Source organism: Phoca vitulina, unplaced genomic scaffold (genome assembly GCF_004348235.1).
Source record: "Phoca vitulina isolate PV1807 unplaced genomic scaffold, GSC_HSeal_1.0 scaffold51, whole genome shotgun sequence".
Taxonomy (NCBI): domain Eukaryota; kingdom Metazoa; phylum Chordata; class Mammalia; order Carnivora; family Phocidae; genus Phoca; species Phoca vitulina.
Window position 1 is genome coordinate 361525 of NW_022589754.1, and position 16425 is coordinate 377949.

Genomic DNA, 16425 nt, shown 5'->3' on the forward strand with positions numbered 1-16425 from the left:
CTGAGGTTTTTAGCCTGAGGCTAAGTGCAGTCTACAACTGGCTGGAATTCATCCAGAAAAAATCAAACCAAACCAAACCAAAACAAAACAAAACAAAAACAAAAAAACAAAAAACAAGCAATCTCTCTTTGGCCTATAAAACATGAAAACTGAACCCAGGAAAATGTGAGTGCTGAAGAGGATGGAGGAATCCTACAAGGAAAAGAACCATATAGCAGATCCCCAAGCTCTGTCCACCCACATTTCTGACTGACCTCAGAATTAGGCATGTATGGGAGAGCCTAAAACCATCTCAGCTAAAGACCATCTTCACTCTAGACAAGAGATTGCAAACTGACAACTCATGGGTAATCCCTACACGCAGACACATTTAAATCCAATCTGAACTGACTTTGAAGTTTGAAGTTCAAGCCTAACCCTCACTTAAAAAAAAAATCACCTGCTAAAACAAAGGAAACAACATTCATGATGGAAAAATAATAGAATCCAAAATCTCCACAATTCAACATTCAAAATAGAAAATAAATAAATAAATAAATAAATAAATAAATAAATAAATTCAAGTAAGTTGATATATAGTGTAATATAGAAAGTGATGAACAACAAATTAAGCCTAGGGGCAGCACAAGAAGAGAAATAATAATAAAGATTAGAGCAGAAATAAATGACATAGAAAAAACAAACAAAAGAACCCAGTAGAACAGATCAATGAAACCAGGAGTTGGTTCTTTGAAAGATTAATAAAATTGATAAACCCCTAGCCAGACTTAACAAAAAGAAAAGAGAAAGGACCCAAATAAATAAAATCACCAATGAGAGAGGAGAAATCACAACCAACACCACAGAAATAGAAACAATTATAAAAGAATGTTATGAAAAAATATATGCCAACAAATTCGGCAATCTGGAAGAAATACATAAATTTCTAGAAACATTCAAACTATCAAAACTGAAATAGGAAGAAATAGAAAACTTAAACAGACTGATAACTAGCAAAGAAATTGAATCAGTAATCAAAAATTTCCCAACAAACAAAAGCCCAGGGCCAGATGGCTGCCCACGGGACTTCTACCAAGCATTTAAAGAAGCGTTAATACCTATTCTCAAACTGTTTCAAAAACCAGAAATTGAAGAAAACTTCCAATTCATTCTATGAGGCCAGCATTATCTTGATTCCAAAATCAGACAAAGATTCCACTAAAGAAAAGAATTACAGGCCAATATCCCTGATGAATATGGGTGCAAAAATTCTCAACAAGATACTAGCAAATCGAATCCAACAGTACATTAAAAGAATCATTCACCACGACCAAGTGGAATTTATTCCTGGGCTGTGAGTATGGTTTAATATTCATAAATCAATCAATGTGATACATGACATTAATAAAAGAAAGGATAAGAAGCATATGGTCCTCTTAATAGATGCAGAAAAAGTATTTGCCAAAGTACAAAGCATCCATTCTTGATTAAAAACCTCAACAAAGTAGGGACAGAAGGAACATATCTCAACATCATAAAGGTCATATACGAAGGACCCACAGCTAATATCATCTTCAATGGGGAAAAACTGAGAGCTTTTCCTCTAAGGTCAGGAACAAGACAGGGATGTCCACTCTCACCACTGTTATTTAACATAGTACTGGAAGTCCTAGCCTCAACAATCAGGCAACAATAAGAAATAAACAACATCCAAATAGGCAAGGAAGAAGTCAAATTTTCACTATTTGCAGATGACATGATACTCCATGTAGAAAACCCAAAAGACTCCACCAAAAAATTGCTAGAACTGATTCACGAATTCAGTCAAGTTGTAGGATACAGAATCAAATATACAGAAATCTGTTGCATTTCTATATACTAGTAATGAAACAGAAGAAACAGAAATCAAGGAATTGATCCCATTTACAATTGCACCAAAAAACATAAGATACCTAGGAATAAACCTAACTAAAGAGGTAAAAGATATATACTCCGAAAACTAGAACATTTATGAAAGAAATTGAAGGTGACACAAAGAAATGGAAACACATTGCATGCTCATGGATTGGAAGAACAAATATTGTTAAAATGTCTATGCTACCCAAAGCAATCTACACATTTAATGCAATCCCTATCAAAATACCACCTGCATTTCTCATAATGAGCACAAATAATCCTCAAATTTATTTTTTTTGGATGACAAAAATCTTTTTTTTATTTTATTATGTTATGTTAATCACCATACATTACATCATTAGTTTTTGATGTAGTGTTCCGTGATTCATTGTTTGCGTATAACACCCAGTGCTCCATTCATTCAAATAATCCTCAAATTTATATGAAACCACAAAGGACCCTGAGTAGCCAAAGCAATCTTCAAAAAGAAAAGCAAAGCTGGAGGTATCATAATTCCAGACTTCAAACTCAATTACAAAGCTGTAATGATCAAGATAATATGGTACTGGCACAAAAACTGACACATAGGTCAATTGAACAGAATAGAGAACCCAGAAATGGACCCACAACCATATGGTCAACTAATCTTCAACAAAGCAGGAAAGAATATCCCATGGAAAAAAGACAGTCTCTTCAATAAATGGTGCTGGGATAACTGGACTGCCACATGCAGAAGAAAGAAACTGGACCACTTTCTTACACCATACACAAAAATAAATTCAAAATGGATGAAAGACCTAAATGTGAAATAGGGAAACCATGAAAATCCTAGAGCAGAACACAGACAACAACTTCTTTGACACTGGTCATAGCAACTACTTTCTAGACATGTCTCTGGAGGCAAGGGAAACAAAAGCAAAAATGAACTCCTAGGACTTCATCAAGATAAAAAAGCTTCCACACAGTGAAGCAAACAAACAAAACTAAAAGACAACCTTCACAATGTGAGAAGATATTTGCAAATAACCTATCTGATAAAGTGTTAGTATCCAAAATATATAAGGAACTTATCAAACTCAACACCCAAAAAACAAATACTCCAGTTAAGAAATGGGCAGAACACAAGAATAGACATTTTTCCAAAGAAGACATACAGATGGTTAACAGACACATGAAAAGATTCTCAACATCACTCATCATCAGAGAAATACAAATCAAAATTACAATGAGATATCATCTCACACCTGTGAGGATGGCTAAACTGAACACAGGGAACAACAGATGTTGATGAAATTGCAGTGAAAGGAGAACCCTCTTACACTGTTGATGGGAATGCAAACTGGTACAGCCACTCTGGAAAACAGTATGGAGTTTCTTCAAAAAGTTAAAATTGGAATTATCCTATGATCCAGCAATTGCACTACTAGGTATTTATCCAAGGGATACAAAAATACCGATTCAAAGGAATACACGCTCCCCGATGTTTAGAGCACCATTATCACTAGTAGCCAAATTATGGAAAGAGTCCACATGTTCATCAAGTAATGAATGGATAAAGAAGATGTGTTATATATATACACTGGAATATTACTCACGCATAAAAACAATGAAATCTTGCCATTTACAACAATGTGGGTGGAGCTAGAGTATATTATGCTAAGTGAAATAAGTCAGTCAGAGAAAGAAAAATACCATATAATTTCACTCATATGTGGAATTTAAAAAACAAAACAGAGGAACATAGGGGAGAAAAAGAGAGAGGCAAACCAAAAAACAGACTCTTAACTATAGAGAAAAAACTGAGGGTTGTTGGAGGGGAAGTGGGCAGGGGGATGGGTTAAATGGGTGAGGAGTATTGAGGAGGGCACTTGTGATGAGCACTGGAGGTTATATGTAAGTGATGAATCACTAAATTCTACTCCTGAAACTAATATTATACTATATATCAACTTACTTGAATTTATTTATTTATTTATTTTAAGATTTTATTTATTTATTTGACAGAGAGAGACACAGCCAGAGAGGGAACACAAGCAGGGGGAGTGGGAGAGGGAGAAGCAGGCTTCCCCGTGGATCAGGGAGCCCGATGCGGGGCTCGATCCCAGGACTCTGGGATCATGACCTGAGCCGAAGGCAGATGCTTAACGACTGAGCCACCCAGGCGCCCCAACTTACTTGAATTTAAATAAAAACTGAAACAAACAAAAAGAATATAATGAGAAGCCCTTAAAGGATGTAATGTTAATTATGCAATTGAAAAATTAGTACTGAGTCCCTGAGTTGGGAGTAAAGGCTATATTTTTTTATGTCTTCATTCACCCACCAACCAAAAAGTGTAGGCTCTTGCCCATTCCACACCCCTTTTGGAACCTGGCAAGTTCTAGCTGGCAATGGAGTGGAGAGAGGTGCTGTGGGTATAACCCAGAGGCAGCATTGATGTTCTTGGTAGGGCTTCCTTAAAATCCCACTTCTGTCCTCTTCTCCATTACCTACCTCATAAATTGCCCTACTATACTGAACCCACCTTGAATAATTACCTTTTAAAAATTTGTCACTAAATAAAAGAAACTAGAAGAACTGACAAAACTAATAAGCCATGTTAAAAACATTCTTCTTGAAATTAATATGTGTTTACTCTTTGGCAAAAATGTAAATATTTTTAATATCCTTAAGTCTCCTTCCTTTAACTCTGTTTTCTACCATATGGCACACAAGTTTTCTGTTCTAAAAATATATAGAGAATGAAGCCAATGAATTCTGCAACTGGAAATGAGGGAACATTTACCTAAGAAGCAGAAAGTACCCACACTGTTTCTAAATTTGAATACATTTAGTATTAGATCCAAGTAGACAGTAAGTGTATCTAAACTAAATACTTTCAGTAAATATATTAAACATGTAATAAATGTCAATAGATAAATATAATTTTCAAAATCACAATATTCCACTGTTAAAAAGAAAACCATAGGCCCAAGATGGAGTCACTTATGTTAGGCCAAGTCACCAAACAAGGGCTTAATACTTAACTTAATTGCAGTTTCAACTTCCCCCAGAAATGTAGTGTCAACAGGTCAGTACCTAAGAGCTAATCCACCACCTGGGCCCGCTCTATCCCCTACCTCCCCCGAGAAAGATGAGGTAATCTGCATGATAAGATCCCTGCTCTTCCCCCTAAGGGAAGGTGACCTTGCCAGAAAGAAAGATCCTTTCTTTTCTTTTGCTAATAACTTCTTGCCCCAGCCTCCTTTTCATAAAAACCTTCCATTTTGTACAACTCCTCAGAGCATCTCTCTATATGCTAAATGGGATGCTGCCCTATTCATGAATCACTTAATAAAGCCAATTAGATCATCAAACTTAATTGGCTGAATTTTGTTTTTTAAACACCACTGTGTTTGTAAAGATAATTATTAGGAATTTTCTTCATTATTTTGAGTTTTAAAGATTTTATGCTCTTTGCTGCTAATGTACTTGCAATCGTTTTTGAACAAAGAATTAAGTTAAACCACTCACATTACAGTTATATCTTTTCTTTAAAATTGTGTAAGCTCTGGGGTGCCTGGGTGGCTCAGTCATTAGGTGTCTGCCTTCAGCTCAGGTCATGATCCCAGGGTCCTGGGATCAAGCCCTGCATCAGGCTCCCTCCTTGGTGGGAAGCCTGCTTCTCCCTCTCCCACTCCCCTGCTTGTGTTCCCTCTCTGGCTGTCTCTCTCTGTCAAATAAATAAATAAAATCTTAAAAAAAAATTGTGTAAGCTCCAAAAAGGTAAGGACTGTGGTTTTCCTGGGTCATTGTTGTATCTCCAGCATGTTACAGTTCTTGACACATGGCAAGGGTTCAATAAATGCTTGTTAAATGAATAATACCACACAATTTTAATGGGATAGCTATAATTGTTTGTATTTAGAATGTGACTTCTTAAAAGCAGGGTCTGTGGTTTTTAGGGTCTCTAGTGTATCTAACCTTATGCACATATGAGCACCAACTATCACTTTTAGGCCGTGGAATGCTGGTAAATATGTGTGGTGTAAATCTCCCACCAAGGTTGGTTTCAAGCTACCAACCTGATATTTCTGAACATGGAGCTGGGAATAGATGTGCTTGTTGTCTCTCAGGAGCCAGTAAGTACTGGCTCCAGCATATCACTGCCCAGGAGATGTTAATCCCCACTTACTCTGCCCTATCAAGCTTTGGATATTGAAACCTCCAAATTGTAGATTTAATATTATCTCCTCCCAAAACAATCCTGAGCGAGCCTGGCATTTTACCAGGAGCTCTATTTCCACTAGAAGATGGGAGTCTGTAATTAGTATTGTTGCTATATTCTAGTAGTTTTCAAAGTAAAGTCCCAAGACCAGCAGCATCAGTATTATATGGGAACTTTCAACAAAATTCCAAGGCAAATTATTAGTCCCCAACCTAGGCCTATTTATCTAATCAGGAACTCTGGGGATTAGTGAAATCCATTTTTTAAACCCTCTAGGTGATTCTGATATTCAAGTTTGAGAACAACTGCCCTAATCCAATAGTCAGGCCGGAAACAAGCTCCTCATGCACCTGCATTTTCAACCAGGTGCAATCTTTCTCACCTATACCCACATGTAATTTCAGTCACTTTGACTTAATTTCTGCCCCTTTCAATGAACTTTAGTCCACTTATCTGAAAGGATTAGTGTTTTTGCCTGAACCACAAATAAAACACTTGAGAATTAGATACAGATGCCAGCAGAAATGGAAACAGTTACCTATACCAAGGACAACAATGTTAGTCTTCTTAGCCCAGTTGCAACTCCTTCTCCTGTATCCTTCCAGTAAACTTCTATTCTACACTCCACAGATTTTGGCTCTAGGTTGAAATGTCTGGAAAACTTAGACAAACATGATAGTATTTTTTTCTGTTGCCTACTTTTTCTCACAAATCCTCTAAACAGGTAATTTAGGTATGATTTTATTTTTGAGAGCCTCTAAAACAAAATGTAGGCTTAAAAAGGATTCCCTAAAGCAGCTGTAGAAAGATTAAAATATAATGAAGCTGTGTCTCCAATGATGATTTTATTAGTTGTCATACTATTCAAGCACTAAATCCTGGGACATCTTCCTAGAAAAGGCACTTCTCAGAAGCTTCTTTATCCTGTCCAGGTCTACCATAGATATATAGGATATATGCTAACAGGATGTATAAATACAAAGCACTAAAAAAAGAGAAAATAAGATATTTAAAATAAGACAAAGATATATTTTAAATCACCAGAATCCACAAACAATAACATAAATTAGTAAAAGCGTTCAGTTCTGAGATGTGAAAGAAATTAAGGGTATATTAAAAGAAACTGAATTTTAATGTAAGTTTAAAAATGTCAGTAAAGGATCTAAGATGGAGGACTCTAGGCTCACCTCGTCCTTCAAACACAACTAGATAACTATCAAATCATTCTAAATACCCCAGAAATCAACCTGAAGACTGACAGAGCAAACTCCACATCTAAAGGGAGAGAAGAAGACACATAGAAGAAAGTAAGAAGTGTGGAGACATGGTTTAAAGGAGAGATTGCAGGTGCTGAGGAGGTACAGGAGCCATGGTCACAGAGAAGGGTGAGAAAGACAGGAGCACAGAGGGAAGTGCACAAGGAGAGCATTTCCCCAAAGCCAATGGCTGGGAAAACAAGAGGGGCTGATTTTTGTGAGTTCTTGCAACCAGCAGGGCTTAAAGACTGGAGTTTTAAAGATCAGCAGGCTTAGCTAGGATAGAGCTCTGTAGGTGCTGCCCTACTCCTGGAGAGAAGGCAGGCAAACAACCCAAGGGCAGAAGGCCTGGAAACAACAATTTGAAGAATGCTTGGGGCACAAAATGGGGAGATTTTTTTGCTCTTCTTGGAGCTTGTCCCTGAGAGGCAGAGTTCAGGGAGACACTGCTGTGGGGACATTTCTTTAACCACCCCTCAGCATAAACACAGCTCATCTCCAACACTGACTGCCTGACTTGCTTACACCAAGTCCCACACCCCTGTGCTCTGGCATGACAGCCCATTTTGGTCAAGCTTGTCTCAGTCCCAGCATGGTGGGACCCTCCCCAGAAGACCAGCATAGGCCCCTGCCCACACCATGTCCCTAAAGCCTGGAGTTTCAGAAGGCTACAGGCTTGGTTGGGTTAGAGCCCAGGGGGCACTATGCTGCTCCTGGAGAGAAGGCAGGCAAACAACTGGAGGCAGACAGTATTGAAACAGCAATCTGAAAGATGCCTGTGACACACAGTGCAGAAAATTACTCCCTCTTCTCAGAGTGCTTCCCTGAGAGGCAGCGTGCACAGAGATGTCTCTCCAGATGCCTCTCCTCTCCTACAAAGGAGCTTGCTGGCACCATTTCCCTCCCTCACCCCTTAGCATAAACCTGGAGTAAGCAGCATGGCTCCTACATTGGTTGCCTAACCCGCTTACATCAAGTCCCACAACCCTGTGCTCTGGTGGTACATCCTTCTCGGTCAAGCTAGCCTCAGTTCCAGTGTGGTGGGTCCCTTTCCCAGAAGACCAGCAGTAATCCCTGCTGACACCACATCTCCTGACCAGAGAGTTCTACAGGGCTTCAGTTCTAGTGGAAATAGTATCAGGTCTCATTTAACAAGCAGACCAGAGCACACCTAGTTAAAATCACCACATTCTGGCAAAGGACCAAACACTGCCCACTGCAGGTAAAAAGAGCCTTTGTAGATGAGTGGTGTGAAAAATAGAGCAGCCAAAACACAGCAGCAGAGTGCACACAATACACACCAGAGACACTCCCAGAAGCACCAAGCTCTGGACATTATATGACCTCTTCTTCATAAAGAAATCTAACACACAGGAAAAGGCTGTTCACAGAAAAAGGCAGAGACTTAGACAAAATGCCAAGATCAAGGAATTCATCCCAAATGAAAGAACAAGAAAAGACCATGGCCAGAAATCTAAGTGAAACAGATATAAGTAACATGCCTGATGGAAAATTTAAAGCAACAATCATAAAGATGCCGACTGGGCTTGAGAAAAGAATGGAAGACTTCAGGGAGGCCCTTACCCCAGAGATAAAAGAACTAAAAAACAATGAGTCTGAAATGAAAACTGCAATAACTGAAATTGGAAACATACTTGATGCAATGAACACAAGGCTGCAAGACACAGAGGAATAAGTAAGTGATACAGAAGACAAAACAATGGAAAACAATGAAACTGAAGAAAAGAGAGAAAGAAGTATGGAACACAAGAATAGACTTAGGGAACTCAGTGACTCCATCAAATGTAATAATATTCATATTATAGGAGTCCCAGAATAAGAAGAGAAAATGGGGCAGCAAATCTATTTGAGGAAATAATAGCTGGAAACTTCCCTAATCTGGGGAAGGAAACAGGCATCCAGATCCTGAGGCTCAGAGAACTCCCATCAAAATCAGTAAAAGCTGGGAGAGAAGAGCTAAGATGGCAGTACTGTAGGAGGACCCTAGGTTTGCCTGGTCCCTTGAACACTCTAGATAGCTATCAAATCATTCTGAATACCCAAGAAATCGACCTGAGAATTGATAGAACAAACTGCACAATTGGAGAGAAGAGGCCATATTGAGGAAGGTAGGAGGTGCAGAGATGTGGTTTGGGGGAAAAACTGACCACCGGTGCTGTGGAGGGGAGGGAGCCCTGGACATGGAGAAAAGTGAGAGAGAGTGGAGTGCACATGGACACACACAAGAAGAACACTTCCCCAAAGCTATTGTCTGGGAAAATGAGAAGGGCTGATTTTCAAGAATTTTTACAACCAGCAGGGCACAAAGACTGGAGTTTTAGAGGTCCCTGGGTTTGCCTGGGATAGAGATCAGAGGACACTGCCCTACTCCTGGAGAGGCGGCAGGCAAGCACCACAGGGCAGACTGCACAATCTGAAGATTGCCTAAGATGCACAGGGAGAGACTATTCATACTTTTTGGAGCACCTATGTGAGAGGTGACATTGCCTATCTAGGGACAAAAGAACAGTCGGGTGTCATTTCCCTCCCCCGCCCCTCAGCATAGGTGCAGAGACACCTGCTGAAGGCATCTAAATGGGACACAGGCTGTTTAGCCTGCTCTGTTCCAAATCCCCTGCTCCTGTGCTCTGGGGTGACTGGATCAAACCTGCATCAGTCCCAGGGCAGTGAAACCCTTCCCAGAGGACCAGTGCAGGTCCCTGCCACACCAGATCCCTGATGTTTGGAATTTTAAAAATCAGAATGAGTGGCTAAGATAGAGCCCAAGGTGCACTGTGCTGCTCCGGGCAGGCAAGCAACCCAGAGACAATGTGAAAACAGCGATCCTAAAAATGCCTGGGATGCACAAGGGGAAGTTATTTGCTCCTCTAAAAGTGGTTCCCTGAGAGCTTTAAAAACAGACTCCCCGGCCCAGGAGTTCCACGTTTGGTTTTTTCTTCTCCTGGACAGGAGGCCTCTGCCACAACCATGTTACACCAGATCATCGGTCAGGCCAAAAAGCATCCGAGCTTGATCCCCCTCCTCGTATTTATCGGGGCAAGAGGTACTGGAGCAGCACTGTATGCCTTGCGCCTGGCATTGTTCAATCCAGATGTCAGTTGGGATAGGAAGAATAACCCAGAACCCTGGAACAAACTGGGTCCCAATGATAAATACAGGTTCTACTCAGTAAATGTAGATTACAGCAAACTGAAGAAAGGTCCAGACTTCTAAATAAAACGTTTCACTATAAAGGTGCTTAGAATGAAGGTCTTCCAGAAGCCATCTGTGCAATTTTCCACTTACCAGGAAATATTTCCCCTCTAAATGCACGAAATCATGTTGGTGTATTGTGTTGGGGCTTTCACTGAATAATAAATATCTGAAACTTGGAAAAAAAAAAAAACAAACAAACAGACTCCCCTCCCTGGGAACAAAGGAGCTGGCTGGAACCATTTCCCTCATCCACACCTCAGCATAAACCAACTTAGTAAACAGCACACCACCAACACTGCTGCCTAACTTGCTTACACCAAGTCCCACCATTCTGTGTTCTGCTGGTACTGCTTTTCTTGGGCAAGTGTGACTAAAAACCCATGCAGTGGGCCCTTTTCCCAGAGACCAGAAAAAACCCCTGCATGTACCATGTCTACTGACCACAGAATTCTGCAAAGCTTCAGTTCTAGTGGAAATAACATAAAGTCTCCTTTAACGAGCAGACCAGAACACACCTAAAAAATCACCACACTCTGGCCATGGTCCAAACACTTCCAAATGCAGGCAATGAGAACCTCTAAAGACGACTGACCTGAGGGATACAGCAGCCAAAACAGAGTAGGAGAGTGCACACGGGACCCACCAGAGACACTCCCTGAAGAGCCAGGCCCTGGACACTATATGATCTCTTTTTAATAAAGCCATAACTCTCAGGATCAGGAAACATAACAGGCATTTCTAACTTACAGAAAAAGACACAGACCTAGACAAAATGCCAAGATTGAGGAATTCATCCCAAAAGAAAGAAGAAAAGGTCATGACCAGGGATATAATCAAAACAGATATTAGTAATATGCCTGATCCAGAATTTAAAGCAACAATCATAAGGACACTAGTGGGCTTGAGAAAAGCATGGAAGACATCAGGGAGACTCTCACTGCAGATATAAAAGAGCTAAAAAAGAAAATCAGGCTGAAATGAAAAATGCAATAACTAAGATTCAAAACCAACTGGATGTAAAGACCACAGGGAAGGAAGAAGTAGAAGAACAGATAAGTGATATACAATAAACAATTATGGAAAATAATGAAGCTGAACAAAAGAGAGAAAAGAAAATATTGGATCATGAGACTACACTTAGGAAACTCAGTGATTCCATCAAATGTGACAACATTTGTATCATAGGAGTCCCAGGACAAGAAGAGAGAGAAAAGAGGAAGAAGGTTTATTTGAGGAAACTATGGCTGATAACTTCCCTAATCTGGAGAATGAAACATACATCCAAATCCAGGGGGCACAGAGAAATCCCATCAAAATCAACAAAATCAGGTCAACACCAAGACATATTGTAGTTAAATTTGCAAACTATAGTGAAAAGAAAACTCCTAAAATCACCAAGACAAAAGAAGTCCCTAACTCACAAGGGAAGACACATAAGGCTAGCAGCAAATCTCTCTACAGAAACATGGCAAGCCAGAAAGAAGTGGCATGATATATTCAACATGCTGAGCAGGAAAAATATGCAGCCAAGAATACTCTATCCAGCAGGCTATCATTCAGAATAGGAGAGATAAAGAGTTTCCCAGACAAATGAAAATTAAGGGAGTTCTTTTTTTTTTTTTTAAAGATTTTATTTATTTATTTGAGAGAGAGAATGAGAGAGAGCACATGAGAGGGAGGAGAGTCAGAGGGAGAAGCAGACTGCCTGCTGAGCAGGGAGCCCGATGCGGGACTCGATCCAGGGACTCCAGGATCATGACCCGAGCCTAAGGCAGTCGCTTAACCAACTGAGCCACCCAGGCGCCCATTAAGGGAGTTCTTTACCACTAAACCAGTCCTGCAGGAAATATTAAAGGGGACTCCTTGGGTGGGAAAGAAAGACTAAAAGCAAAAAAGACTAAAAAGGAACATAGAAAATCTCCAGAAACAATGACAAAACAATTAATAAAATGGCACAAAATACATATCTATTAATAATTACTCTGAATGTAAACAGATTAAATGCTCCAATCAAAGACAGAGGGTGTCAGGATGGATAAGAAAACAAGACCTATCTATATGCTGCGTACAGGAGATTCATTTTAGACCCAAAGACACCTGCAGATTGAAAGTGAGGTGATACAGAAATATTTATCATGCAAATGGATGTCAAAAGAAAGCCAGAGCAGCAATACTTATATCAGACAAACTAAATTTTAAACCAAAGACTGTAACAAGACATGAAGGGCACTATATCATAATAAAGGGGAGTATCCAACAAGAAAATCTAACAACAATTGTAAACATTGATGCCCCCAACTTAGAAAATACAAATATGTAAAACAATTAATAACAAACATAAAGGAACTCCTTGATAATAATACAATAATTGTAGGGGACTTTAACACCCAGTTACATAAATGGACAAACCATCTAAGCAGAAACTCAACAAGGAAGCAATGGCTTTGAATGACACCGAACCAGATGGACTTAACAGATATATTCAGAATACTTCATCCTAAAACAGCAGAATACACATTTTTTCAAGTGCACTTGAGACTGCTCCTGAAGAGATCACATACTGGGTCACAAATCAGACCTCAATAAGTACAAAAAGATTGATCATAAGATGCATATTTTCTTTTTTTTAAGATTTTATTTATTCATGAGAGAGAGAGAGAGAAGGCATAAGCAGGGAGAGGAGAAGAGGAGCCCGACTCAGACTCCTCTTAATCACAGGACCCTAGGATCATGACCTGAGCTGAAGGCAGATGCTCAACCAACTGAGCAACCCAGGCAACCCTGATGCATATTTTCTGACCAAACACTAGGAAACTTGAGGTCAATTATAACAAAAAATTTGGAAAGACCACAAATACATGGAGGTTAAAGAACATGCTACTAAAGAATGAATAGGTCAACCAGGAAATTAAAGAAGAAATTTAAAAATACATGGAAGAATTGAAAATGAAAACATGATACTCCAAAACCTTTGGGATGCAGCAAAAGTGGTCCTAAGAGGGAAGTATATAGCAATACAGGCCTACCTCAAGGAGCAAGAAAAATCTCAAATAAACTACATAACCTTACACCTAAAGAAGCTAGACAAAGAATAACAAGTGAAGCCTAAAACCAGCAGAAGAATGGAAATAATAAACACTGGAGCAGAAATAAATGATATAGAAACTAAAACAAAACAAAACAAAAAACAACAGTAGAACAGATCAATGAAACCAGATTTTTCTTTGAAAAACTTGATATAATTGATAAACCCCTAGCCAGACTTATGAAAAGGAAAAGAGAAAGGACCCAAATAAATAAAATCACAAATGAGAGGAGAAATAACAAGAACACAGAAATACAAACAAGGATAAGACAATATTATGAAAAACTCTATGCAAACAAATTGGCCAACATGGAAGAAATGGATAAATGCCTAGAAACATATCAACTACCAAAAGTGGAACAGGAAGAAATAGAAACTTGAACAGACTAATAACCAGCAAAGAAATTGAATCATTAATCAAAAATCTCCTAACAAACAAAAGTCCAGGGCCAGATGGCTTCAAAGGCAAATTCTACAAAATATTTACATTTTTATTTTATTTTGTAGTTCTTTCTTTATTTAAATCCAATTTAGTTAACATACAGTGTATTATTAGTTTATGGGTACAATTTAGTGATTCATCAGTTCCATATAACACCCAGTGCTCATCATATCAAGTGCCCTCCTTAATGCCCATTGGCCATTTATCCCATGCCACCACCCACCATCCCTCTAGCAACCTGCAGTTTGTTGCATATTGTTAAGCGTCTCTTATGATTTGCCTCCCTCTCTGTTTTTATCTTATTTTACTTTCCCTTCCCTTCTCTATGTTCATCTGTTTTGTTTCTTAAATTTCACATATGAGTGAAATCATATGGTATTTGTCTTTCTCTGACTTATTTCACTTAGCATAATACACTCTAGTTCCATCCATATCATTGCAAATAGCAAGATTTCATTCTTTTAGATGTCTGAATTATATACCATTATATATATATATATATATATATATATATACCATCTGTTCTTTATCCATTCTTCTATTGATGGACATTTGGGCTCTTTCAATATTTTGCTTATTATAGATAGTGCTGCTATAAATATTGGGGTGCATGTGCCCCCTCAAATCACTATTTTTGTATCCTCTGGATAAATACCTTGTAGTTAAATTCCTGGGTCGTAGGGAAGTTCTATTTTTAACTTTTTGAGGAACCTCCATACTGGTTTCCAGAGTGGCTGCACTAGTTTGCATTCCACTAACAGTGTAAGGGGGTTCCCTTTCTCCACATCCTCACCAACATCTGTTGTTTCCTGAATTTTTAATTTTAGCCATTCTGACTGCTGTGAGGTGGTATCTCATTGTGGTTTTCATTTGTATTAGCCTGATGATGAGTGATGTTGAGCATTTTTTCATATGTTTGCTAGCCATTGGTATGTCTTCTTGGAGAAATATCTTCAGCCTATTTCTTAACTGGACTTTTTATTTTGGGGGTGTTGAGTTTGATAAGTTCTTTATAGATTTTGGATACTAGCCCTTTATCCAATATCTTATTTGCAAATATCTTCTCCCATCCCATTGGTTGCCTTTTAGTTTTATTCATTGTTTCCTTTTCTGTGCAGAAGATTTTTGTCTTGATGAAGTCCCAATACTTCATTTATGCCTTTATTTCCCTTGCCTCTGGACAAATGTCTAGCAAGAAGTTGCTGTGGCCAAGGTCAAAGAGGTTGTTACCTGTGTGCTCCTCAAGGATTTTGATGTTTTCCTGTCTCATATTTAGGTCTTTCATCTATTTTGAATTTATCTTTTTGTATGGTATAAGAAAGTGGTCCAGTTTCTTTCTTCTGCATGTGGCTGTCCAATTTTCCCAGCGCCATTTGTTGAAGAGACTGTCTTTTTTCCATTGGATATTCTTTCCTGCTTTGTTGAAGATTGCTGACCATAGAACTGAAGGTCCATTTCTGGGTTCTCTATTCTGTTCCATTGATCTATGTGTCTATTTTTGTGCCAGTACCATACTGTCATACAGCTTTATAATACAGTTTGAAGTCCAGAATTGTGATGCTGCCAGTTTTGCTTTTCCAAGATTGTGTTGGCTATTCTGGGTCTTTTCTGTTTCCATACAAATATTAGAGTTGTTCTAACTCTATGAGAAAAGCTGGTGTTATTTTGATATGGATTGCATTGAATGTATAGCTTGTTTTGGGTAGTATAGACATTTTTACAATATTTGTTCTTCCAATCCATAAACATGGAATGTTTTTCCATCTTTTTCTGTCTTCCTCAATTTCCTTCATAAGTGTTCTATAGTTTTTAAAGTATAGATCTTTTACCTCTTTGGTTAGGTTTATTCCTAGGCATCTTATGTTTTTTGGCGCAATTGTAAATGGGACTGATTCCTTCATTTCTCTTTCTGCTGCGTCACTATTGGTGTATAGACATGCAATAGACTTCTGTGCATCGATTTTATATCCTGCAACTTTGCTGAATTCATGAATCAGTTCTAGCAATTATTTGTGGAGTCTTTTGGGTTTTCTTTTTTAAAAGATTTTATTTATTTTTAGAAAGAGAGAGTTAGAGTGGAGGGGAAGGGACAGAGGGAGAGAGAAATTCTCAAGTGGACTACGCTGAACATGGAACCTGACGTAGGCCTCGATCTCACGACCCTGAGGTGATGACCTGAGCCCAAACCGAGAATTAGATGCTTAATCAACTGAGCCACCCAGGTGCCCCCTTGGGTTTTCTACATAGAGTAAATAGTGGAAGTTTTACTTCTTCCTTGCTTATTTGGATGTCTTTTATTTCTTTTTTTTTTTTTTTTTTTTTGTCTGATTGCTGAGGCTAGGAC

At 38.8% G+C, this 16425-nt stretch overlaps 1 protein-coding gene and 1 long non-coding RNA gene across 2 annotated transcripts in view; one reads left to right on the plus strand and one right to left on the minus strand.

Moving 5' to 3' along the window:
* The window catches only part of LOC116621897, a 77776-nt gene that overhangs the window by 27037 nt on the left and 34314 nt on the right, over nucleotides 1-16425 (minus strand). The gene's annotated exons all lie outside the window — the stretch shown is intronic.
* LOC116621896 (cytochrome c oxidase subunit NDUFA4-like) lies at nucleotides 10246-10572 on the plus strand. The gene has a single exon (XM_032387920.1). The coding sequence runs from the start codon at nucleotides 10327-10329 to the stop codon at nucleotides 10570-10572; it is 246 nt and encodes an 81-aa protein (XP_032243811.1). The 5' UTR covers nucleotides 10246-10326.